Genomic DNA, 26,140 nt, shown 5'->3' on the forward strand with positions numbered 1-26,140 from the left:
AGGTTCCTTTTTCCTCTCAAGTATAAAGCAGTTCTGGCATTAGCTTTTGTGGCCACTTAGAACTAGCCTGTAGTTTTGTGTAGAAACTCCCACATGGGTTGCTTTGTCTCTCAGAGACTATAGATAGTCAGAATTTTGGGTGAGTAGTCAGCAATACTGATTAATACGTGTAGCTTTGTACATATGGGCCAGCAAGGATGGAGCTTTTTTTTTCTTTGAGCTCCTAAAGCTAACTCAAGTCAACTTTCATCTATTCCATTCAATTTGCCAAGTATTGATTGATCATGTGTCCACTCAATAGGCAGAGAAAATATAAAACAAAGACTAATACCCTAATTAAGAGGCAATGTGGCATATGATATTATGGATAGAAGACCTAGGCTCAAGCTCTTCCTCTTACATAGGATTGGAGCTAAAAGAGACTTCAGTAGCAACCTAATTCAAACTCTCTCACTCCACCAACACACAGACACACAGACACACAGACACACACACACACACACACACACACACAAATAAAGTGAGGCTAAGAGGTTAGCTACATGACCTGCCCAAGATCACTAAAGCAGTAAGCATCAGAAGAACCTGGGTCCTCTGTCTGCAGACCCAGTACTCTTTCTACTCTGGCCATGTTACCCTTGGTAAGTCATTTAATTTTTCATTGCCCCTGGGAACTGTCTGATACTGTTAAGTTGTGGAACATCTGCCCATCCACATTGGGAGAGTTTTCTTACTAGGAATTGCCTACACTAACAAAAATTAATGGTTTGGACAAAAGGGAAAATCCCCAAATAATTTCTATTTGAAATTGTAAGGTCACAAATAAATCTAACCATGTGTTCTAATAATCATATTTATCTCCCTGCCTTTTCTGTCAACTTTCTAACCAAGGTATCCATCATATCAATGGAAGAAGTGGACATGAAAGGCAGTGAGTAAGCTCTCATTTACTGGAAGTGTAAGCAGTGGCTGAATGATTATCCATCAGTGATGCTGTAGAAAGTATTCCTCAGTGGAAAACTCGACTCCATGACCTCTCAAGCCCCTTATAACCCCCTAAATCTATAACTATGAAGATTTCCTAGCTTTATGTTATTAACCTACTTCTTCATAGACTCATTCCCCAAAAATGAAATTGAAAATCTTCAAAATGTTATTACACATGTTTTTTTTTTTTTATACTGCATTTCTTTTGACTTCTCATGACATGGGAATGATTTGCCCTTTTAAAAGGATGTCATGCATCATATGCCCAAGGGTTTTTGTGCTTAGCTAGGTTTTTAATTATAGAACCATAGAAATGTTTTCTTAGTAAACTTCTAAAACCCAGGATAAGCACAAAAAAGATCCTTCAAGCCCTAGACATTTGGTGACTTCTTTCCCATCATATTTTGAATTACTGCCATAGCCTTCTGTGATTGGTCTCCTTGTCACAAGTTTTTCTCCATCCCAGTCCACTTTCTGCTCAGCTCTCAAATTAATCTTCCTAAAGTGCAGACCTGATCATGTCACATCAGTATTCAATAAACTCCAGTGGCTCCCTATCACCTCCAGAATCAAATATAAAATCCCTGTTTGGCATTCAAAGCTCTTTACAACTCTCCCCCCCCACACACACACACCTTTTCCCACCTAGTAATCTGACACTTTATTCCCCTCATAGTAATTTGCAATACTGTGACACTGGCTGCTTTGCAGTTCCTCCCACAAGACACTCAATCTCCAGAATTCTAGCCCATTTTCTCTGGCTGTTCCCTATGTCTGGAATGTCCTCCTTCACCTCTGCCTCCTGGCTTCCCTCAATTTCTTCTAGCCCCAGCTAAACTCAGCTCCCTCTTGATGCTTCCTTCCTTCTATTGATTATCTGCTTTATACTATATATATCTTGTTTGCATGTTGTTTCCCGCTACACGTAGTACAGTGCCTGGCATATAAGGCACTTAATAAATGTTAACTGACTGACTTACTGACAGATGGGCATACTAGGAATCCCATTACAAGATCCCTGTGATATAACCTTAGCCCCTTCTAGTAGTTGTTTCACACCTGAACTGGTATGCGATTTAGCCCCACTGCTGAAATAGTGAATAAGATAAAATTCCTTGTAAGTGGCTCGTATGCAAGTCATGGCTTCCTGGTGCTCACAATAGCATTTTCTCTTCAGGCAGCCCTCACTGTCCCATTTTTGAAATCCTAGTTATGACTACTCTAATCAAAGTTTACAAATGACCTCGTAAAGTCCATCTGCTTGGGATTACTAACCTGACTTTGTTGCTGTGCTCTGTGTTACTTGGCAAACTTCCCAGAGAAAGATGAATCACAAGCTGTTCCTCTGACTGCAATTTACTCACATCTAGGGGCCTCAGCCAGCATTACATACCCCTTCCAGGTCACAAAGACACCTTAGGGAAATACTGGAGAAAAGAGAGACCCAAAGTGTGTCTTGTGTTGCACCTAACTTGTCACAAAGTTACATGCAATGATCTAGTTCCTTCAAAACAGGTAATAAAGGATTACCAGTGACCTGGATGTGCAATAGGAGTCAAAAGTATGATACAGCTGCCAAGAAAGCTAATGCAATCTCAGTCTGCATTAAAACAAACAAACAAACAAAAAAACCCAAAACCATGACTCATAGGAATAAGATAGTTCACTTATACTCTGCTCTGGTCAGGCCACACCTGAAATATTGGGTTGAATTGGTGGTGCCACATTTTTCGAAGGACTCCGCTAAAATGGAGAGATTCTAGAAGAGGACAACTAGGATGGTGAAGGGCCTCAGGTTCATGCTATATGAGAATTGGTAGGCAAAAGTGTAGATACTTCTCTTTAGGTATCTGAAGTTTTGTCTTGTGGAAGATTAGACGTGTTCTCCCTGTTCCCAGAGGGCAGACTTAGGAGAAATGGATGGAAGGTCCAAAGAGGAGAATTTAGGCTTGATATCCAAAAAACTTCCTACCAACTAGAGCTACACAAATGGGCTGCCTTAGAAGGTAGTGGATTCCCAATTACTTGCTGGCTTTAAATAAAAGCTAGATAGCTGCTTGTTGGGGATGTTGTATGAATGGATTCTACAGAAAAGATCTTGAAGAAAAGGCATGATGACCATTTAGTAGGCGTGGTGTGGTGGACATTACTTAAAGAGTAGGTTCAATCAGTCTATCAAAGAACATTTATTAAATGCCTATTCTATATTAGGTCTTGTGCCAGGCCTTGGAGATATAAACAAAAAAGTAAAACAGTTCCTGTTGTCAAGAACTCTTATCAGGGAAGATAAGTGTCTGAGTGTGTACGTGTATATGCAGAGAGAAAAATAGAAGTGAGTCCCAATGTACATCATTAAGGTGTAGGAGAGGCGATTTACTGCTAAGCACAAGAAAGAAATGCAAAGCATGATGAATCATGATATGAATTAACAGAACAATTATAAAGGAATTCAGTACCTTCACTTGTAATCACTAGCGAAATGCCCTGGATGTCTGGAAATTAATAGCAGTTGCACATAAAATATTTTCTCGAAGCCTTCTTTCACCTCTCTTTGGCATTATTCAATTAATTAGCCTTTTCAATGGTTTCTTTCTCTGATACTGATGTTTCTCTTGCTACCTTCCCATTCCTATTTCTGCTGCAGTTGCAACCACTCCAGCAGACACTGCCTCTCACTTTTCACAGACCTTTTACACCTTTTCACAGACCACTCTAGACCTTGTAAATCTACAAAGTTACTTACCTACCAAAGGAAAAGAGACACAAAGAGAGAGGCAAAAACAACCCAAGACTCCTGGGATAGGTTCAGATGGGGCTAGTTACGTTCCCTGGGGCTATTCTTCAAGTAGGCAGGATAACTGTGATGCCAGGATAGAGAGGACTCTTGTTTTTCCTTATTCCATAACAATCACATCTTACTGCCTGGAGTACTGACTCCATTACATATCTGCAGTGAATCAAAATACTATGAATGAGGGATTAAAATGAAGAGTAAAAACCCCATGAATGGGGGAAGGGGAAAAGGAGAGGTGCAACAGAGTGGAAATAGATTGTTTCAAATGTAATTAACTAGTGTTAAGTGATCTTTTTTTGCACCTTTCTCTTTGTAAAGAGGAAAGTGCAGAGGGGGATCAGAAGAAAAATACAAGAGGACAGGATGTAGGGAAATATATAACTAACAATCATAACCATGAATCCGAATGATATGACTTTACCCATAAAATGGAAAGGGATAGCAGAATTAGAAAACAGAATTCAGCAACATATATTTTAAAAAATGTACACTTGAAACATAAAGATTCACAGAGGGATAAAATAATGAGCTGGAGCAAAATTTATCCTATTTTAGGTGAACTCAAAAAAGCAGGGTAGCAATTATGTTTTTAGATAAAACTACAGCAAAAAAAATTCACAATGGAAAGAGATATTCAGGGAAATAATCATATGCTTAATGGGACTATAGACAACAAATCAATATCAATACTTAATATACATGCACATAATACCACAGCATCTAAATACTTAAAAGTTAATCAAATTGTAGGAAAAAACATATAGCAAAACTGTAATGGTGGGGAACTTCCAAACTCAGACCTAAAGAAATCTAACAAAATAAGGAAGAAGTTAAAAACCAAATAGAATGTTTGAAAAATTAGGCATTATAGATGTGTGGTGGTTAATGAATGGGAACTGAAAGGAAAGCATTTCTAAGTTGCACATGGCACAATTACAAAAATTAACCATATATTGGGGCATAAAAACCTCACAAAGAAATGAATAAAAGCATAAATAATAAATACATTCTTGACTGAACACAATGTTATAAAATATTTTTAAAATGCTGTAAAATCACTGATTTATTAATGATTATAATGATTAGCCATTTGTTAATGATAAATAGTTGAGTAATTATTTGTAAATTATATGTAAATAATAAATACTCATCATTTCATTGATTATTAATTACCTAGAAAGTAATTTAATCCTAAAGAATTAATGTCTCAAATACCAAATCACAGAAACAAGAGGAAATTACATCAAAGAAAACAACAACAGTAAGGCTCAGAGAAAGTTCTCAAAGTTTATGGGAAGCAGCAGTCTTCAAGGGAAAATTTATAAAACTAAATGGTTTCATTAACAAAAGAAGGAACCAATTAATGAACAAGACATTCAAAAAAAGCAATAAATAAAAATAATCCAACTAAATAGCAAAAGGAAAATTCTGAAAATCAAGGCAGAGATTAACAAAGTTAAAAATAAAAATAAATTATAAGTAAAACTAGAAGCTGGTTTAAAAAACATAGATAGATAATCAGCTTATCTGACTTCTTAAAATGGAAGAGGAAAACCAATTATTTTAACAAAAAAGGGAAAGCTAGTAAATTACTAAAAGACACAATGACTTCAAAAAGAATAAATCGTGAAAAATCAGGAAGCTGTCCATACCTTATATCCAGTCATCCCATTAATAAGGTTAAACACCAAGGAGGTCAAAATAAGAAAGTTTGTATGTATGTACATATGCATCTATGTATCTATGTATGTGTGTATTATAAATATATATCTGTGTGTTCATAGTGGTACTTTTTGTGATAGCCTCAAACTGGAAACAAGACAGATGTCAATTAAATGGGTAATATCTTAATGTATTATGATGCATTAATTTATTAGAATACTGCTATGTCTTAAGGAAGAAAACTAATATGAATAATTCTGAGAAACCTGTGTGTGAACTGATACAAAGTGAAGGGAACTGAATTGAGATAAAATTATACATGATGACTACAATAATGTAAAAGAAGAGAACACAGCAGTCAAACTCAGATTAATTTCTTTTTTGTTGTTTCACATTTGATTTTTATTTATTTACTTTATAAAAATTCATTTTCTCTGCTTTCTACAATTCCTCCCCCCTACCTAGGTGGAGGGAGAGGGAGAGAAAAACAAAACCCTTATAAAATACATACACACGTATATCCCTCTATCAGGAGATGGATAGCATGCGATGTTACTGTGGTTGTTCGTTACATTGATCTGAGTTCTTGTCTTTCAAAGTTATTTGTTATTGGCAGCTGGTGATACAATGGATAGAATGCTGGGCCTGGAATCAGATCTAAGTGCAAATCTGGTTTCAGACACCTACTAGTTGTGTGAGCCTGGGCAAATTACTTTACTTTGGTTTGCCTCAGTTTCTTCAATTTAAAATTAGATTAATAATAGCACCTACCTCTCAGAGTTGTGCAGATCAAATGAGATATTTGTAAAAGTGCTTAGCACAAAGCCAGGCACATAGTAGGTGTGCTTATTCCTTTTTCAATTTCATTCCTTTACAATGGTTTTGTTATTGTATAAATTGTTTTGTTGAGTCTACACTTACTTCTCTTTGAGCATACATTTCTCATAAAACATCTTCATAATTTCTTAGCTCATAATATCATTCCATTATATTCATATACTATAATTTGTTTAGACCATCCCCAAATGATGGGTACACCCTTAGTTTAAATTTTTTTTCTACCACAAAAGGAGTTGTTATAAATATTTTTTGTATATATGAGTCCTTTTTTAAATTTCTTCTAATTTCTTTAATTTTTTTTTTTTTAGTATTAGTGATACTAATAGTAGTTTCACTAGGTCAGAGGGTATGCACAGTTTGGGAAGTTTTGAGCATACTTGAAAATTGTTTTCCAGGATCACTTGGAACAATTCAGATTCAACAATACAACAGTGTGCCTTTTTTCTGCTACTCTTCCATTTTTTTTTTCTTTCTTTTTTTCAAGTCAACTTTGCTTATCTAATAGTTATGAGAGGGAACATCAGAGTTGCTGTATCTGACATTTCTCTAGTTAATAATGATTTGGAGATTTAAAGAAAAAAACTATGACTATTGATAGCTTGGATTTCTTCCTTAGAAAATTTTCTATTTGTGTCATTTGACCCTTCGTCCACTTAGGAATGGCTTATTCTTATAATTGTGAAACAATTCATTGTGTATCTTGGAGATAATCTCTAACAATATGTCCTGTAGATATCTTAAACTCAACATGTTCAAATCTGAACTTACCATCTTTCCACCCATGTTCTCCTCTCTTCCTAACTTTTTGCTTACTTTTCAGCTGTCACCCAAGATTACAACCTAAGTGTCATTCTCAACTTTTCACTCTCTCTTAATCCCCTCTGCAATCACTTGCTAAGTCCTATCGATTCAACCTTTGTAGAATCTTTGGTGCATATCCCCATTTCTCCTCTGATGCTACCATCACTCTGAAATAGGTGCTCTTCACTTCACTCTTGATCTATTTCAATAGCCTTCTGGTTGGTCACTCTGCCACACTGCAGTTTATCCTCCACTCAACTGTTAAATTGATCTTTCTAAAACAAAGTTCTGACCATATAATTAAATAAATATCTCCAATATCTCCTGTTCAATAAACTTAAATAGCTCCCTATTATCTTCTAAACCAAATATAAAATCTTTTGATTCTTGTAAATACCTTTGTAAATTTACTTTTTCCTACCTTTCCAGTCTTCCTGCATCTTACTCCTCTTTACAGAATTTGCAATCCAATGACATTGGATTTTTTATTTTCATGTAAGACACTCTTTGAGGTTCCTGAATTTTCGCTGGCTGTCTGTCCTCTCTGCTTAAAATGTTCTTCTTCCACTTTTTTCCACCTCATGATTTCCTTGGGTTCTTTCTTTCTTTCTTTTTTTAGGTAATTGGGGTTAAGTGACTTGCCCAGGGTCACACAGCTAACAAGTGTCAAGTGTTGGTCTGAGGCCAGATTTGAACTCAGGTCCTCCTGACTTCAGGGCCAGTGCTTTAACCACTGTGCCACCTAGCTGCCCCTCTTGGGTTCTTTCAACTCCCAGCTATAACCCTGCCTTCTAAAAAAAAAGTCTTTCCAGTCCTCCTTAATTCTAGTACCTTCCCTCTGTTGACCATCTTCATTGATCTTTCTGTGTCTTGTTTGTACATGCTTGTTTATATGTTCTTTCCACATTAGATTGTGAGCTCTTTGAGAGCAAAACCTTTTTTCTCCTTTTTTGACCTTCCTTTGTATCCACAGCACTTGGCACAATGCCTGGCATAATAGTAAATGTTTAATAAATGATTGGTGATTGATTAGAAATGAAAATTGTATTAAAACCTAATCAGAAATTTTTTTCCAGAATTTTTTTCCTGTTATCTTTTCAATTTTACCTACATTGGGTTTTTTTTAATGTGATCAAAATTGCTTATTTTATCTTTTGTGGTCTTTTGTTTGGTATTAAACTCTTCCTCTATCTACAGATATGGAAGATAATTTCTTCCTTGCTATTCTAATTTGTTTATAATGTATCATTTACATATGTCATGTGTCCATTTACAGTTTATCTTAATATATGGTGTAAGATGTTGATCTATACCTAATTTCTGCCAGATGACTCTTCAGTTTTTCCATCAGTTTTTGTGGAATAGTGAGTTTCTAACCTGCTAATTGGTGTCTTTGGGTTTTTAATTCTAAGCTGTTGTGTTCATATGTTTCTATATGTTTTATACCTAATTAGTTTTATTGATTGATCTATTTTGTTAATTAATACCAAATCATTTTGATAATTACTACTATGTAAAATAATTTGAGATCTGGTATTATTTTATAACCTGAAACATTGATGAAATCACTATTTTACTTACTTTTTAGTATGACTCTCCATGATTCCCTGAGAAAACTTCTTATCGTATGAAACAAAGTTATAATTTTGTTTCCTCTTTGTGTTTACTCCTTCAATTTCTTTTTCTTTTCTTATTACTATAGCTAGCATTTCTAGCATTTTGTCAAACATTAGTGATGACAATAGATAGCTTTGCTTTATTCCTGGTCTTATAGGAAAGAGCTCTATTTTATGTGCATTATTTAAAATGATGGCACTTGATTTTAAATAAATACTATTTATCATATTAAAGAAAGGTCTATTCTTAGTCAAAAAAAAACCAAGTTATTGTATATTGTCAAAACCTTTTTTGGCATCTTTAATATAATTAAATGACAATCCCTTATATAATTAAATTTTATAAAAAGAAATAAAAAGAATAGGAGAAAAAACACTCACCACACTAAAAAAAATCTTACCATATGCAATGTTCCATATTCATATACCACCACCTCTGCAATGGAGCAGAGAGATATGTATTTCTCTTATTTGCAGACAAACTAGTTCCTCATAATTTTGCAACATTCAGTTTCTACTCTTTTGTGGTGGTTGTTTTTTCTATTTCTATTACTACAGTTATTTTGTTTTTTGTTCTCCAGGCTTTTTTCCATATCTTCCTGTATTCATTATGTTAAATGTTTCTTATAACACAATAATGTCCCATTATATTCATATACCACAATATATTTATCCATTCTCCAATCAATGGGTATCTATTTTGTATATTATATATTATATTATAATACAATATAATAAATACAATATTTCTATGATATAGAAACATTTCTATAATATTAATATAATAAAAATGGAGTTTTGTGAATGAAATTCTTGAGGTAGTAGTGCACTTTATTTGAATAAATGGACATTTGCTCTTTAGAATGGTTATACAGATTCATAGCTTCACCAACAATATATGAGTGTGCTTATCTACTGCCCCTCCAACATTGACTATTCAGTTCTTTTGTCATCTTTATAAATTTTCTGAGTGTGACATGAAAACTTAGGGTTTGATTTGATTTCCATATCTTTTGTTATTAGTGATTCATGGGATCCTTTCATATGACTATTAATAGTTTGTAATTTTTTTCTTTTACAAACTATCTGTTTATAACCTTTGACTGCCAACTATTGGAGAATGATTTTTGGTCATTTGTTTCTGTTTCTTCTCTATGCATATTGTCTGTTAAACTCTAATCAGAGATATTTGATGCAAAGATTTTTTTCCAAGTCACCTGATTTACTTCTTATCTTAGATGTGGTAATTTTGTTTGGACAAAAACCTTTTAATTGTATATAATCAAAATTGTCCATTTTATTGTTTGTAATTTACTTTATTCCTTATTTGTTTAAGAATTTGTCCACTACAAACAGCTGAGAAAGGTATAATCTGCTTCACTTCTAATTTTTTAAACACATGATCTTTAACATTCAAGTCACATATCTATTTTGAATGTATTTTGGAAGATGTTTAAGATCACTTAGTCATTTATTTAGGACCTACTATGTGCAAGGCACTGGTCTAAGCACTAAGGATACAAAGAATGTTAAAAGACATGGAAGACATGCAAACAACCATGTAAAAACAAGTTATATGGAGGATAAATTAGAAATAATCAATAGAAAGGAGGTACAAGAATTAAAGAGGATTGGGAAAGGCTTCCTATAGAAGGTGAGACTTTATCTGGTACTTGAAAGAAGCCAGGAGGTAGAGAATAAGAGGTATAACATTCCAGGGATGGCAGATTGCCATACAAATGCCCAGAGTTGGGAGATGAAGTGTCTTGTTCAAGATGTTGGTATAAAGATAATTTCTTCCAAATTTCTTTCTAGTTTTCCCAGAAGTTCTTATTAAATAGTGAATTTATTCTGTAATCTGAGTCCATTACCTCTCTATCAGGAAATAGATACCATATTTCATTTTGAATCCTCTGTAACTATTATTTATCATTTTGATGTGAGTTCCTAAGTCTTTCTAAGATGTTTGTCTTAAATGTTACTGTTATAACACAATTTTTTCTCCTGGCTCTGTTCACTTCCCTCTGCATTTGTTCATATGAACCTTCTCATGTTTATCTGAAACTATCTCCTTCATCACTTCTTAGAGAGTAATATTATTCCATTATGTGCATGTACTGTAATTTGTCCAGACATTCTCTAATTGATGTGCAGTTCCTCAGTTTCCAGTTCTTTGCTTTCACAAAAAAAGAACTGCTATTAACATTTCTTTTGTTTTTATGGGTAATTTTTTTTCTTTTCTTGATCTCTTTCAGATATAGGCCTAATAATGATATAATTGGGTTAAAGACTATGCATAGTTTAGTAGACATGGGACATAGTTCTAAATTGCTTTCCAAAATGGCTCTGCCCTCTTTTTATTAAGTTGGCATAAATCTTTCAAAAGGTTGTTATTCTTTCAAAGAACCAGTTTTTAACTTTCTCCTTTAATCTTTGAAATTTCCCCTTTTATTTTTATTTTAAATTTGCCCCCTGTTGGATTGTAAGGTCCACAAAAATAGGATATATTTTGTATCTATCATTGTACCCATAGTGTATACAGTCTATTACCTTGGTGGCCACCTAATAAATATATGTTGACTATGTTGAATTTAATTGATAAGCAAATTTTAACTCCTTAATTCAATTAAATACCAAAAATATTTATTGATCACATGCTGTGTTCAAGTCCTTATGATAAATATTAGGTAATACAAAGATGAGTATGACGTATTCCCTATCTTCATAAAGCTGATATTCAGGAATAGATGATAAGGGATAAGACAAACCAAGTTAACTGTATCAAAAGGCAAAACATTCTAAGTGCTATAGAAGTACCAAGTATTAATGGGATTTAGAGGAATCCTGGGTCACATTTTATTGGGAGGATCATAGAAGGTGTCATTTATGGAGGAGGTGACTTTTATGTAGGAGGTGGCACTTAAACTTTAATTTGAAAGACCTTTAGGGTTGAAAGTAAACATTCAGGAAAAAAAAGCATCACATAGAGAATAATATGATCAAATGCCTTGAAGGAGGGTAGTGTAGAACATATTTGAGAAATTCAGTTCTATACTGGAACACAGAAGAGATGTAGTCAATTAGTTGGAAATAAAGCTGGAAAGTAAGGCTCAGGCTCAAATCTTCTTGAATGATTTATCTTTAGGCAATGAAGACTTTTGATCAATAGAGTACTGTGATGAGCCAGAGATTAGCAAAAGATGATTTCAAGGTGATTGGAAGGATGTAGCATTAACACCAAGGGGGGCCACAGAATTCTAGGACTTCAGAGATGAAAATATCCATCTCAGCCAAATGGAAGAGTGAATCAACGATGTTCACTCCTCCTAATGTTATTAAATATAGTTCTGGAAATGCTAGCAATATACAGTAATATCAGGGAAAGAAATTAAAGGCTTAAAGTAGGTAAAGAAGAGATACAACTATTCCTATTTAATTATGATATGATGGCATATTTGGAAAATCCTGGATAATCAACAAAAATACTTCTTGAGACAACTAATAAAAACCTTCAAAAAGCAATAGTATGTCTATATAATAATAAAACACAAAAAGCAAAAGTAGGGAAATTCCATTCCAAGTAACCTATAAAATGCTTGACCTATCGGGGAACTGATCAATTGAAGCACATGCACAAACATACAAAATTGTATAGATTAAATTATAAAAAGTACTTCTTAAAAAATAAAGAGCAATTTACATAACTGGAGGAATATTCAATGCTCTTGGTGAGGTCATGCCAAAATAATAAAATGACAATACTGATAATTTGCATTTTAATGCCATAATCAAATTATCAAGAGGATACTTTTATAGAACTTAATGAAATAATAACAAAATTCTTTTGGGAAATTAAAAGACCTAGAATATCAAGGAAAATGATGAAAAGAAATAGGGATGAAGAGGGAATAGCCCATCCAGATATCAAGCTATATTATAAATTACAGTCATCAAATTGATCTGGTATTTTTTTTTAATAGAGTTATAGATAGATTAGTGGAACAGACTAGAAAAAGGAGGATCAGAAAAAATGAAACTCAATAACCAAGTGTTTGATAATGTGGAAAACGCAAATTTCTCAAGGAAAAAAATTCTAAAAAACTACTAGGAAAACTGGAAAGCAGTCTAGCAGAACTTGGATTAAAATCAACACCTTAAACTATATTCCAACATATATTCTGAATGGATACATGATCTTAGTATTAAAGATCATGCTATAAAATATTTGGAAGAGAAACAGATCATGTACCTTTTATGGCTATGGGTAGGAGATGTGTTCTTAACCAAACAAGAGATAGAAGCAATTTTACAAGACAAAAAAGAAAACTTTGGTTACATAAGACTAAAAACCTGCACTTAGGATAAGAAAGGAAGTGACTGAATGAGGAAAAATATCTTTATATCATATTTCTCTTAGGAAAAATATCTTTATATCATATTTCTCTTATAATGGTTTGTTATCTAAAATATATAAAAATTAATAATAACAATAACAACAACAATAGCTATTCCATAATAGATAAATGGTCAAAAGATATAAACAATTCTCCAAAGAAGAATTGCAAAGTAATCACAACCATCTGAAATAATGCTCCAACTCACTAATAAAGAGAAAGGTATTTCAAAACAACCTTGACATTTTACTTCCTATACTATAAATTGTAAAAATGACAAAAATGGCAATAATCAACAATGGATGGGTTGTGGGATGATAGACACACTCTGCATTGTTGGTGGAACTGTAAATTGGTATAACCATTTTGGAAAGCAATTTGGAATTATGCATATAAAGTGACTAAGATTCCAATTATCTTTAAATCAGAGACTCCATTACTGGGCTTATATTCCAAGGAAGCTATTAGTAAGAGATTTGTAGAAAGAATACTGTGATGTAAGAAATTAGAAAGGTGATGAATACAGAGAAGCAGGGAACAATTTACATAAGCTGATTCAGAGTGAAGTAAGCAGAGCCAAAGAAAACTATGCACAATAATTACAACGAGGTAAATGTAAAGAACAACACACTAAAAAAAATCAGTCCTCTCCAGGGATGTAGGATTCTCCATCTTAGGTGGTGTGGTATGTACCAAAGCCCCTTTACAAAGGAAACATATATAACTACCCCAAGAATTCTGTCTTGAGATATTACAATAATGATCGTAAGTGCTAAATGAAATATGATCCCCAAGGAAACATATTCCTTTGCCTTTATTGAATGGACCTTCCCAGGTTTATATATCTATACTATTCTGTACAGATTCAGTGGTTAGTACATATCCAGAAAGCTTAAAGTATATTTCTTCTATAATTCAGGAATCCATGATTTCACCTTACCACTTCTAGCTTATGAACCCTCAGTGCCCCAAGAAAATGTATTCATTTGCTGTTATAGTTTTTTGTTTTGAACACTTAGGACAAAGGAATTAAAAAGCTCATAGAGAAAAGAGGAAATGTAGAGGTAGAAAAAAGAGGAACCTTTTTTTGCTTTTTTTTTTTTAAAGAGGAACAATTTTAAAAGCTAAAACGGACAGAATAAAGAGGAAAACAGAGGATGCTATGAGGGAAAGAATAAGACAAAATTAAGGGAAGTGAAGGAAATAAAAAAACTACATATCCCTAAGCACAACGTTTGGGGGTTCCTGCCTGTTCTGTGAATTGTAATTTAAAAAGAAAATACTTCCTAACACATACATACATATATATGTGTGTGTGTGTATATATATATGTATATATACATCTGTAAATATATATATATATATATTTTTTTTTAGTGATGGCAATTGGGGTTAAGTGACTTGCCCAGGGTCACACAGCTAGTGAGTGTTATGTGTCTGAGGCCAGATTTGAACTCAGGTCCTCCTGACTCCAAGGCCGATGCTCTATCCACTACGCCACCTAGCTGCTCCCCAATACTTATAAAAATAATTTTAGGTGCTCATTCAATCAGAATATATTTTTCATCCATTTCTTCCAAAAAATGTGTCAGCAACAATATGACATTATATTATTCAGTGAAACAGTATGGAATCATGAAATCTGACCTTTTCTAATTGTTCTAATGTATCACCCATTTTTTGAAGGAGAGTAAAGGGTAAATGGCAACTGACTGAATCACAGAAATTTGAAAAGGTTAAGATAGAAATAGGACATTACTTAATTCTTTTCACATGAGACATTACAGCCACTATATTTCATTCTGAGGAAAAAGATTTTTGTGGTGAAATAAGAATTGCTTCGTGTTACAGTGTTTTGAACAACGATGTCAAATGATGAAGTTCAAGGTAGACTTCCCAAATGTCACCACCAATGTGTTCTAATGTGCTTTGAACAAACTGCTTTGCCACATTAGCATAATTGCGCAGAGGTTGTCTACTTCTACTTGTGGTGCTATTTGTGAGCAGTAGGAAATAGGGTAAGTTAGAGCCAATAATGCACAGTGGAAAAGGAAAATAGTCTTTGAGAAAAAAAAAAAAAGCAAAGTCAAGGAAAGGAACAATCTTTGAAACTTGCTAGAATTCACATGTAGCAGTTTGGAGTCAGAAGCGCTTTACTGCTTGTGTGGCCTTGGACAAGTCTGTTAACCTCTCTTTGAATCTTAACTTCTTCCTCTAAAATGAAGAGTTGGACTAGATGGCCTCTTAGGTCCCGTCTAATTCTGAATCTATTAGTCTATGAATGGGATTGGCTTTCTTTTTCTAAGAAGTAGGTGATCTGATATTGTGATTTAGAAACCTGAAAACCTCACCAATGAGCTTTAGGCACTGCTCTAAAAAGTCACAAGGTAGCTGCCAATTGAAATTGTAAAGAGCACAAAAGGAATAATGGAGTCAGATATGAATGTATGCTAAAATGAGGACATTTGAGACTGAGGAAGAATAATGGAAAATAGGAAAAAAAAGAGGAAAAATAGAATACCACTAGAGAACTACTGCTATAAAAATGACTTTTGTTTCCTTTTCTGTTAGGTTTGGTAATGATTTTAAGTCCCAACCTGATGTTGCCTTTGACTGCCTCACCATGGAATCACATAGAAATTCAGAGTTGACTAGTCCAATCTACACTTGAAAAAGAAGCCTCCTTAGTACACACTCAACAATTCATGGAGACATTGCTTAAAGACTTTCAGTGCTAGGAGGCAGCCCATTCAGATGGCTCTAATTGTCAAGAAGTTTTTTTTTTTCTGTGATATAAAACCTAAATCTGCCACTTTGGAACTTCCAATCATTGCTCCTAAGCTTGCTTTCTGGAGACAAACAGAAAAAAAAATGTCTAAAATCCCATTCCCACATGGCAGACTTTTAAGCACTTGAATCCAGTTATGATGGCCTCCTTGTAATTTCTCTTCTCCAAACTAAACACCCCTCCTTTTTTCAGCCAGTCTTCATACAGCATGAACTCGGGGTCCTTGTTATTCTCCTCTGGATGCTTTTCAGCTTATTCATGTAATTCTTTAATAGTGGTGTCCAGAACACTGCGTGTCTGATCTAACCAGGGCATGGTAAAGTGTCTTTTTTTTTTTTTTAACCAGATATGTGATTTCATCAGTTTAGGAAGTTCCTACAGAGGAATTTCTGCAACCAATGCAAATTAGTACCTTATCCACAATTTAAAGTCTTGGAAACTTGCCCAGGGAACTGATAAGTTAATTGATTTGCCCAGGGTGTGTGTCAGAAGCAAGATTAGGTTTTCCTGACTCCAAGGCCTACTCTCAAGCAGCTGTTCCATATTCCCACTCACATTTGGATTATCACCTCCTTATTCTTGGAAGCTGTGTCTCTCAAAGGAGTCTAAACTTGCATTAACTTATTAAACCTTATATTACAATGTTGATTCACGCTGAACTTGAAGGCCATGAAGAAGACACACTTCTGTCTAACCATATTTCTCACATTAATGCTTGTGAAATTGATTTTATTTCTGTTCTATTGACAACTTTAGCTTGTATTAGTAGAAATATGTAAGGCACAGAATAAATTAGGTGACAGTCCTAGTGTAATCTTCCTTGGTCAGATCTTATCTCTCAATTTCCCACTCCAAAATTCTATAGTTTCTTAATTGGGATTTCCACTTGTCCAGAAAAAAGAAAACTGGGCAGTAAAGAAGAGCATAAGGGAAGAACATGCTGATTAAGTGCCTGTAGTAGAATTAAGTAATTCTATACTGATTATGCAAACTTTTGACACTCAGGTTTCTTAGGTAAGGAATATAAGAAAGGGAACTCCTTGACTGATTGACATTTGCATCTGGTGTCTTTGAAAGGTTAGACCTAATCATTCAATCAATCAATATGCATTTATTAAGCACCTACATGCCAGGCATTGTGCTCAAAACAAAACCACCCCTACCTTCAAGAAGCTTATATTCTGCTGGAGAGGAAAAAGGTCTAAACAAAAAGTAGGCGCATACAAGACACAGAGAGAGTAGATAGAAGATCTTATTGGAGGGGTGACTGTGTGAGTAGGGGGGAAGGGATACAGAAGAAAGAGGCTAAGATTCAGCAACTGGTGAAACTGTAGATAAATTGCATATGTGGTGTGAATGAGAGTATAGTGTTGAAGATGACATTGAGGTTGCAAACGTAGGGGCCTAGGATGATAATGGAGTCCCTGATCATAATCAGGAAGAGGAGAGGTTTTTGGTGGAAAGAGAATGTGTTCTGTTTTGGACATGTTAATTTCTGAGATGTCTATAATACAGTTCAAAATGCCTGATAAATTGGGGATGTGACTGGTGCTCAGAAGAGAAACAAGGCTAGATAAATAGATCAGGGTATCACATTCATTGACATAATTGAAACCATGGGAGTTCAATTAAGAATTTAAAAAAAATTTTTGAAACAAATAGTCTGGGCTTCAATAGCTAATTTCCCCAATGTCTAATTAAATTGCATAATCTGATTCTTGGGAACTCCATTAAGGTAGGTTAAACTACAAAATTTGCTCTAAACACAATATAACTGCCTAGAGATAGTGGTGAGGACTAGACTTGTGATTGCATCAACACGAGGGATCCCAGTTGGCACCTCTGTGAATTATGGTCTTAGAGAGTTGCCTGGAGAACTGAGAGGTTACTTGCCCAGGTTCACGCAACCAGTATGTAACAGAGATAGAACCTGAACTCAGATCTTTCTGGCTTCAAGGTTGGTTATCTCTACATCAGTATGACGTGGGATCTATGAACTTAATTTTTTGATAATTATATTTAATATAATTAGTTTCCTTTGAATTCCTATGTATTTTGTGTATTTAGAAACATTTACTAATAAATAATAATACTATTTTTGTAATTAAGTATATTGTACTCCAAAAAAGAAAGTCTGTGCTTTCTTACAGCTCTCAAAATGCAAAATAGAACATTTGTGTAAGGGTTTGATCGTAAGGATTCCCTCAAATGATCTGATGAGCTTATAGGTCTATGAGTCTTTGCCTGGGACTAAAAACATCTTGAAGAGTCCATATGCTTCACCAGTCTGCCAAAGGGATCTGTAACTACTACCTCCCAAAAAGTGTGAGAATACCTGCTCTGACTTAACTGCATATAAATGAGAAAAAAAGTTAATTTCCTCAACTTCCATGATATAGGCTATATATTCCAATGTGATATAGAATAGATCATTGGAAGAGGTTGATGTTTACCTTAATTATCTGGGTATTTCACTGTTGTTATTAGAGACATTAGAGACATGTACTGTCTTTAAATAATTGAAACATCTGAGTGAAATATGAAAGTGACAGTATACCAGGCACTTTTTTTTTCTTTTTTTGGTAAGAGGGGTAGGGTGAACTATAATTTCTTTGGTGTGGTTAATTTCATCAGTTAAGCTCAGAAATTTTTCCATTTATTTTCCATAATTGTCTTTCTATCAGCTTCACAGAAATTATTTCAAACCTTTTCTCACCTCAAATGTCCCACACCACCACCTCCCACCCATTCAGCATGAACTTGGATGAGTAGTTGTCTCTGTTATAATGGGAATTCTTTTTCATGTATATGTTGGGCTAAATGATAACTGAGGTAATTTCCAATTTTCAAATTCTCCAAATTTAACTCATAGGTTTCTGAGAAAATAAAGGCCCTTTGTCCCGAGTTCCCTCTTTAATATTCATCTGCAAAATCCCTTGACATATTTCCCCATTCTCTCCTTTACTTTAGTGTCTAATCAGGAAGTGCTCCATTTCTTTAATAGACCCCTCTACTTGTAACTTTGATTCTTTCCCGTCCTATCTCCTCTGTCAATATACCCTAAGGGTCATGAATGACTGAAAGAAAGAAATTACTTTTATTAATTACTTTCTATGTGTTGGGCAGTGTGTTAAGAGCTGGAGATACAAATACAAAACATAAAGACAGTTCTCACCCTCAAAGAGCATATATTCTAATACATATAAGGGAGTAGTGGCTAGGGATGGGTATTTTCATTTGAAAATCACAGGGATGGTGAATGGAATCATAGGTTGACATTCCTTTCCAGCAATGGCAGTATCTATTTGAATGTTTGTTTCAAGAGCAAAGAATGAAAAGGTGAGGGTAAAGATGTGAAGAAGTAATACATTTCCCCCCATGGCAGGAAGCGCAACATGCTGCATCTGGGGTTTAATAGTATGGTGAATTCTTATCAATTAGGAGAGCACTATCCCGGGTCAAGAGCCCAAGGACCAGGTAGGAAGTGGAGGGTGGAATGGGACAGCTGCATGACAGGAATGTGACCAGAATCCACTCCCCACTCTCTCTAATATCCAATCTTTCTTACCTACTGGCTCCTTCCCTACTGCTTATAAACATGCCCATCTTCTCCCCTATTCTTAAAAAAACAAGCAAGCAAACAAATAAGAAAAACCTTATTCAGCCTAACCATTCCCTCAAGCTATTGTTCTCTATCTCTCCTTCCTTTCACAATCAAATTCTTAGTGGGAAAAAAAGCTTTCAACACACTAGTTGCCTCCATTTCCTCTCCCCTCGCTTACTCATTAACTTTTTGCAGTCTGATTTACAGCCTTATTGATAGAATGAAACTGTTCTCCAAAGTTACCAGTAACTGTCAAAATCAAATACCTCTTCTCAGACCTCAACCTTTTGAACTTCTCTGAAGCATATTTTCCTGCTCTCTAAGATTACATGATGCTTTTCTCTTGGTTCTTCTATATGTTTGGTCACTTCACCAACTCTTTGCTGGATCACATTCATATCCTGCTCAAGGATTTGTATTGGGCCTTCTCTTCTATCTCTACACTTTTTCTCTGGGGGATTCCATTGGCTCCTATGGGTTTAATGATCATTTCTATGTAAATGACTCCTAGATCTTCAGACCTTGATGGTCCTCTCTCTCTACTGAGAATCAATGTGACATCAGCAAACCTCGTTTTTGAAATTTCTAATTCACTGGACCCCAACATTACATTGTATTTTAAAGTGCTATTGACACATTGAGTTCACAGTTTACTGAAACCCCTCAGATCATTTTTTGGACAAACTACTATCCAACAATGTTTTACAAATGTTATATTTTGGAAATTTATCTTATGTTGCTGTTCTTGGGAATTTTAGGCTGAATAATTAGGAGAATGCAAGATCCAGAACAAAGTCGGTGTGTCCTGTCAGCATCTCAAAACCAATATGTCCATATTAGAGACTTTTTAACACACACAAAAAAATCTTTCTTTATTTCTTATTTCTGTCAAGAACATCACCATCCTTGTTGCTATCCAGATTTACAGTCTCAGCATCATTCTCTACTCTTCACTCTCACTTTCCATATCCATTCAATTGCCAAATTCAGTCAATTCTCTTTCCACATCTCTTGGATCTGTTCTCTTCTCTCCACACAAAAACCTGTTATATTCATTCAGATCCCAATCACTCTTTATGTGGACCATGGCAATAGACTCTTACTGGTTTTCCTTGCCTTCTATCTTTATTCTCTCCACACTCTGTTTCTATACATCACATAGTCACCACGGGGATTTTCTTAAAGCCCAAGTTGTTCCTCTGCTCAGAAAGCTCTAGAATTTTCTTATTGCATCTAAGATAAAATAAAAATAATAACTTCTCTGTTTGACATTTAAAATGTTTCACAATCTGACTCCAGCCTATGTTTCTGTACTAATTGTGAATTACCACCCTTTCCATGCTCTGTACAGTCTAGACAAACTGACCTAGCTGCTGACCCTGACATGAAATCCCATCCTCCATCTCCATGCTTGTGCTTCCAAGTCTTACCTTCTTAGGATTCCAAACTTCTTTCAAAGCTCAGTTCAAGTACAACCTCCTCATGTGACCTTTCTTGATCCCCAGCTGCTAGTGCCTCACAGATTACTTAGTACAGGAGTGGAGAAACTGAAGCCTCCAGGCCCCATTTGGCTTTCTAGGTCCTTGGGTGTGGCCTTTTGACTGAGTTCAAGTTTTATAGAACAAATTCCCTTACTTTGCATATATTTTGTACCTACATGTATGTGTAGCTATGTAATATGTATGTATGTGCATACATGTTTAATCATACACACAAACACACATAATTTTCCCAAAAAGAATATAATCTTCTTGATGGCTGGGATTGTTTCACTTTTGTCTTTGTATTCTAAATGTGGATCCCAGTGCATAGCACATAATTGGCATCTAATAAAGGTTTGTTGACTGATTATAGCATAATCTTAAGTGTTGCTTGGGGGTACTGAGTGGTCAAGTGAGTTGTTCATGATCCAATAGCTGGTCTATGTTAGAGACAGGATTTGAACTCTATTCTACTTAACTCTAAGGCTGGCTCTCTACCACTACCCCATGGAGTCTTTCAATGTTTTATGTCACGCAAATGCAATATTAGATGTTTAACTATATTTCCACTTTTTATCAGGGTACTTTGACTTGGTATCAAAACAGGTTTGTGTTTAGAACCAGATGGAATAAACTAGTTTTGGTGAATATTACACTATCAGTTATTACTAGAATAGTTATGGTTTCCTTCTCAACAGTTTTGTCATATGAGACTTGGTCAATAAGAAGCTCTACACAGCTGAACAATAATAGAAGGAACATTTATAAGGAGCATAAATTCTACATGATGGCATAATCTGCAGCAATTTAAGCTGTCATGAAAGAGGTGACAGGATTGAAAAAAAATCGTCTGTTTTTGTACTGTGAATTCTCACTCTACCTAGACTGGCTGGTCGTTGTTGTTACTGTGTGTCTACACCAGGCAACCATTCAGCCTGCCATAAATGGAAACTTTCACCTACCTTGTGAATTCGTTTAGAATTAACAGTAGTTAAGATGGGCACAGCCCCAAGTTGCTGAGTTATACTGGCCAGATCAAATCTGAGCTTTTGGATTGAAATCCATGTGGCTATAACAAAAAACAAAAACAAAAAACAGCCAAAAAACAAAAACAGCCAGCTAGCTCCCACTGGAAAAAAATCCCTTTGCTATTATATTTCCTACCATCAGTACAATTGGACCACCTTGCTTTCTTCATAGTGGGGAACAGAATAATATGTTCCGAAGATCAGTGGAACTCGGAGGTGGAGCTCAGGGTGATTTACCCTGCAAATCTGAGCTTAAGCATAAATAAATTTAAAAAAAAGATTGTTGTCCAATAATAGAGTATCTGAAACATTCTTGGAAAATGCCTGGAGTTGCATATGGAGTATTATATATAATGAACTGCAAGAAGGCCGTTGTCATTAGATTTCAGAGTGTATCAGGGACAGAGGAATAAGATTTAGAAAGATCAGAAAGAAGAGGGAGGACTAGGAAGACATTGTGAAAGTACTAAGTAGGAGACAGAAATAAATATGGTTCCTACCCTCAAAGAGTTTATTATCTTTTAGAAATTATCCCTTAATAGCTCTTAAAACATCCCCTAATGTGCCTGGATTCTGGTGGAATGCAAACTCATTGAGGGAAGGGTCTGTTTTCACTTTTTGCCTTTGTATCCTAGGGCTTAACATGATTCTGGAACATTGTAGGTCTTTAAAAAGTCTTGTTGAATAGTAGCAAACTGAGCTGTTTGTATCTGGATATACCTAGTAGCTAAATCTGGCTCCTGTGAGGAATAGATCTTCACCTGATGGGCAGAGTTTTATTCAGGCTCGTGGCCTGTGAAACCCACACGAGAATAAAAGACTCAGTTTATGTTACATCTTGCTCCCTTTCTATCATCTCTCAAGTCTCTGGGAAGTGGAGGCTCTATCTTTTTGTTCTGGATCAAGCTGAGGTATGCAGCTCTTGGCAAATTTATCTTTGTTTTATTTTCTGTAAACTTGATGCCCTTCCAAACCAAGAGCCCGAGAAGCTGTGTTAGTTGTGCCTGTGAACTTGATGCAAGTACAGCTTTTGAATATTTCTGCATCTGTGCTGACTTCTCTTGTGTATAAGCTATTTTGATAGATTTGCATGTTCTTCTTTGGAAAAGAAGCTTGGTATCAAAACAGCTCAGTTCAAGTTTTTTGGGTTTTTTAGCTGATTTCTTCAAAATAATAATTTAACTAGGTGTGTCTATTTTATAAATATATGCCCCCAACTCCCATCATGGTTTTTCAAGGAGATCTTATTGGGGTGGGAGGCCCACTATAAATTTTTTTATTGCCATTGTTGAGATTCTGGGTGATAGGAAGGGGAATTTGGTACACAATTTCATTTACAGATTGGCGTGGTACTCATGGCAGAACACAGAATAGGCTTTGTAGTATAGCTTGGAGTGCCTCAATCTGAAACAATAAAATGTTTCACAGAGTGAAACCTAGGTCCTACGTTAAAGAACTTGCAGTTGTGGTCATCAGCATTAGTCCATTTTTTTTCTTTGTCATCATGGAAGAAAATTAAAGATTGTAGCTGTATTCATCCAACTGACCTTCCTGCTGCTTTGGGAAGTCAAACACATTAATCACTTCTAAATAGCCACTGGAATGAAGACAACAGAAAAATCCATTCCTGTAACACAACATAACAAACATTTAGAGTATCATTAGCTTATTTAATTTCTTTGAGAGTGAACTTGCTATAATGTGGGGTTTTTTGACAACTAGCTCATCAAATACTGTTATAACACATTCAAAAATGAGACTCTTCTTTGTTGCTAAACTTCTCTGTAATAGCCACAAAGAAAATGTCATGGACTAAGAAATTCAAATTTACTTTCTCATGAGCTAGCTATACAATGTTACTTCAGTTTTATGTTGTCATAAATGAGGCTTAAACAGGTTTTCATTGTCCATTTACCTTTTAAAGTAAAATCTAAAAAAATATATGTTTCAAAGTTAGTCTTTGTGGTTGTTGTTTATTGTTCATTCACGTCCAATTCTTCGTGATCCCATTTGAGGTTTTCTTGGTAAAGATACTGGAGTGCTTTTCCATTTTTCTTTAGCTCATTTTATAGATGAGGAAACTGAGGGAAACAGGGTTAAGTGACTTGCCTAGGGTTACACAATTAGCAAGTGTCTGAGGCCAAATTCGAACGCAAGTCTTCAAGACTCTAGGCCTGGTGCTCTATGCACTGTGCCACCTTGCTGCCAATTTTGGCTTAGTGCAGCTTTTGCCAGTTATAAACTCCAGGGTAGTCTAAAGGATGACTGTTTGGTGGTGCCTGATATATGGAGAAAATGAATGTTCTGCTATCACTCTTGTGTTTTAATCATCCATCTCTGTCAAGAGTCACAATAACCTCTTGGCAACAATCAAGGTGTGGAAATTCTGGTTTTATGTGTTTTTATAGGAGGTTGGAAGAAGCTGACAATCCCAGATGAATAATTGGCCATTCTCACCTCATTTTTAGTGCTTTGTGCTTCCAATGTTCAACTGCTGGCATTTAATGTTCATAACTAAGAAATGAATACTTTTATAGGACAATTTGAATTCTTACATTAAAAATAATTCACTTATAGTCTGGGTGTTGTTCACCAGTGCTGGAATGTTAATTTGCCAGGAAACTTTCATTTATCACCATCCATGGTTTTAAAATGAACAATATAAATATCATTTCATCATTAACATTTGCTTATCTACAAAAAGAACAGAGCAAATGTTTAGAACCAAATTAACTTCAGTATCTCCAGGACTGTAGGGAAGTAGCAATTTTTTTATCCTTGAGAGATGAGTGGAAAAATGTAAGGATGAGTTAAGGCCATTTCTGAACAAGCTCTGTCTATCATGCTATTTGGAAAAAAATACATCTAAGTGGGTGGACTGTCTGCAAAGACATAATAATATTCATCGCAAATCAACTGCTATAAGCCATCAGTATGGGTGGAGATAAGACAAATGCCTTGCCTTAAAATTTACCAGGTCAGAAAAGGCCTTTCTGTCCTCTACAATTCCTGTGTTAGTAACCAAAAAAGCTCTTGGTTTTGAATTACACTGCTGCTCATTGCATAACTCTTATATACCTAGAGAGTTTAAAAACAAACCAAACGAATAGTTAGCACAATCTTCCGCGTTTGGCCATATTTATATAGGAGTACAATGAAGACTTTCATTGCAGATGACACGCAATATTAAGGTTCAGTATAATATGGCATGGTAGCCCAAGTTTTAATGTGACTTTTTACTATTCAAGAATGGGAGGAAAGTTATTATTGTATCATTTTTATTTGGTAAAGAATATGGCTTCAAGTGGGCAATTTAATTTCAGTGTCTAAAAGGTGTTCATGTTATCTATTGCTTCCTTCTTGATTTGGTTCAATTGACAATTTCTCCCCAAGTTTTCTAATAAGTTCTGCTAGATCTTCTGTGTTCTGGGATTTTTCCTCAAGAAGTTCATAGCGGAGACTTGAGATGTCCTGTTTTATTTCCTTCAATTCACCTATAATAAATAACATTATGAGGATTTTAAGTCCGCTTGTACAAATAACATACAAAATCAATTCCTTTAGACATATAACCCAAAGACTGTGTTAAACCATGCAAGTGTATGTGATTTACACTAAAGGACTATTCTGATTCCTTGTCATAGTGTGGAGGTGATTCTGCCTTCAGAAAGGCTGAGTTGTTGTTGTTAAATCATTTTAGTCATGTCCAACTCTTCATGAACCCATTTGGAGTTTTCTTGTCAAGATACTGAAGCAGTTCACCATTTCCTTCTCCAGCTCATTTTACAGATGAGGAACTGAGGCAAACAGGGTTAGGTGACTTGCCCAGAGTCACACATCTAGGATGTGTCTGAGGCTGGATTAAACTCAGGTCCTCCTGACTCCTGGGCTGGCACTCTACCTGCTATGCCACCTTGCTAACCTCAAAAAGGCTATGAGAGTAGAGCACAAATCCTGGTAGCATCAGTCAAAGTGGAAAAAACTTTGATTAGGGATGATCTAAATGCCATCCAAGAATCAACATAGCTGAGTTCAGAGAGAATTATCATTAGATTGAAAGATGCCAATTTTTTCCAGCTATAAGGCTGATCTTACAAGGTCCATCCAGGTTGGAGAGAGGTCTCAATCTCTGCCTTCAGAGGGCA

General features: G+C 35.2%; 1 protein-coding gene across 1 annotated transcript in view; it reads right to left on the reverse strand.

Annotated features, from left to right (window-relative positions):
• Positions 1–24,546: 24,546 nt before the first annotated feature.
• Positions 24,547–26,140, reverse strand: part of TRPC6 (transient receptor potential cation channel subfamily C member 6) — a 159,467-nt gene continuing 157,873 nt past the window's right edge. The window contains exon 12 of the mRNA XM_027849550.1: positions 24,547–25,489. Coding sequence (XP_027705351.1) covers positions 25,338–25,489 — 152 coding nt within the window. The 3' untranslated portion in view covers positions 24,547–25,337. The remainder of the gene's footprint in view (positions 25,490–26,140) is intronic.

Source organism: Vombatus ursinus, unplaced genomic scaffold, assembly GCF_900497805.2.
Source record: "Vombatus ursinus unplaced genomic scaffold, bare-nosed wombat genome assembly UNPS02007612.1, whole genome shotgun sequence".
In the NCBI taxonomy this organism is placed as follows: Eukaryota; Metazoa; Chordata; class Mammalia; order Diprotodontia; family Vombatidae; genus Vombatus; species Vombatus ursinus.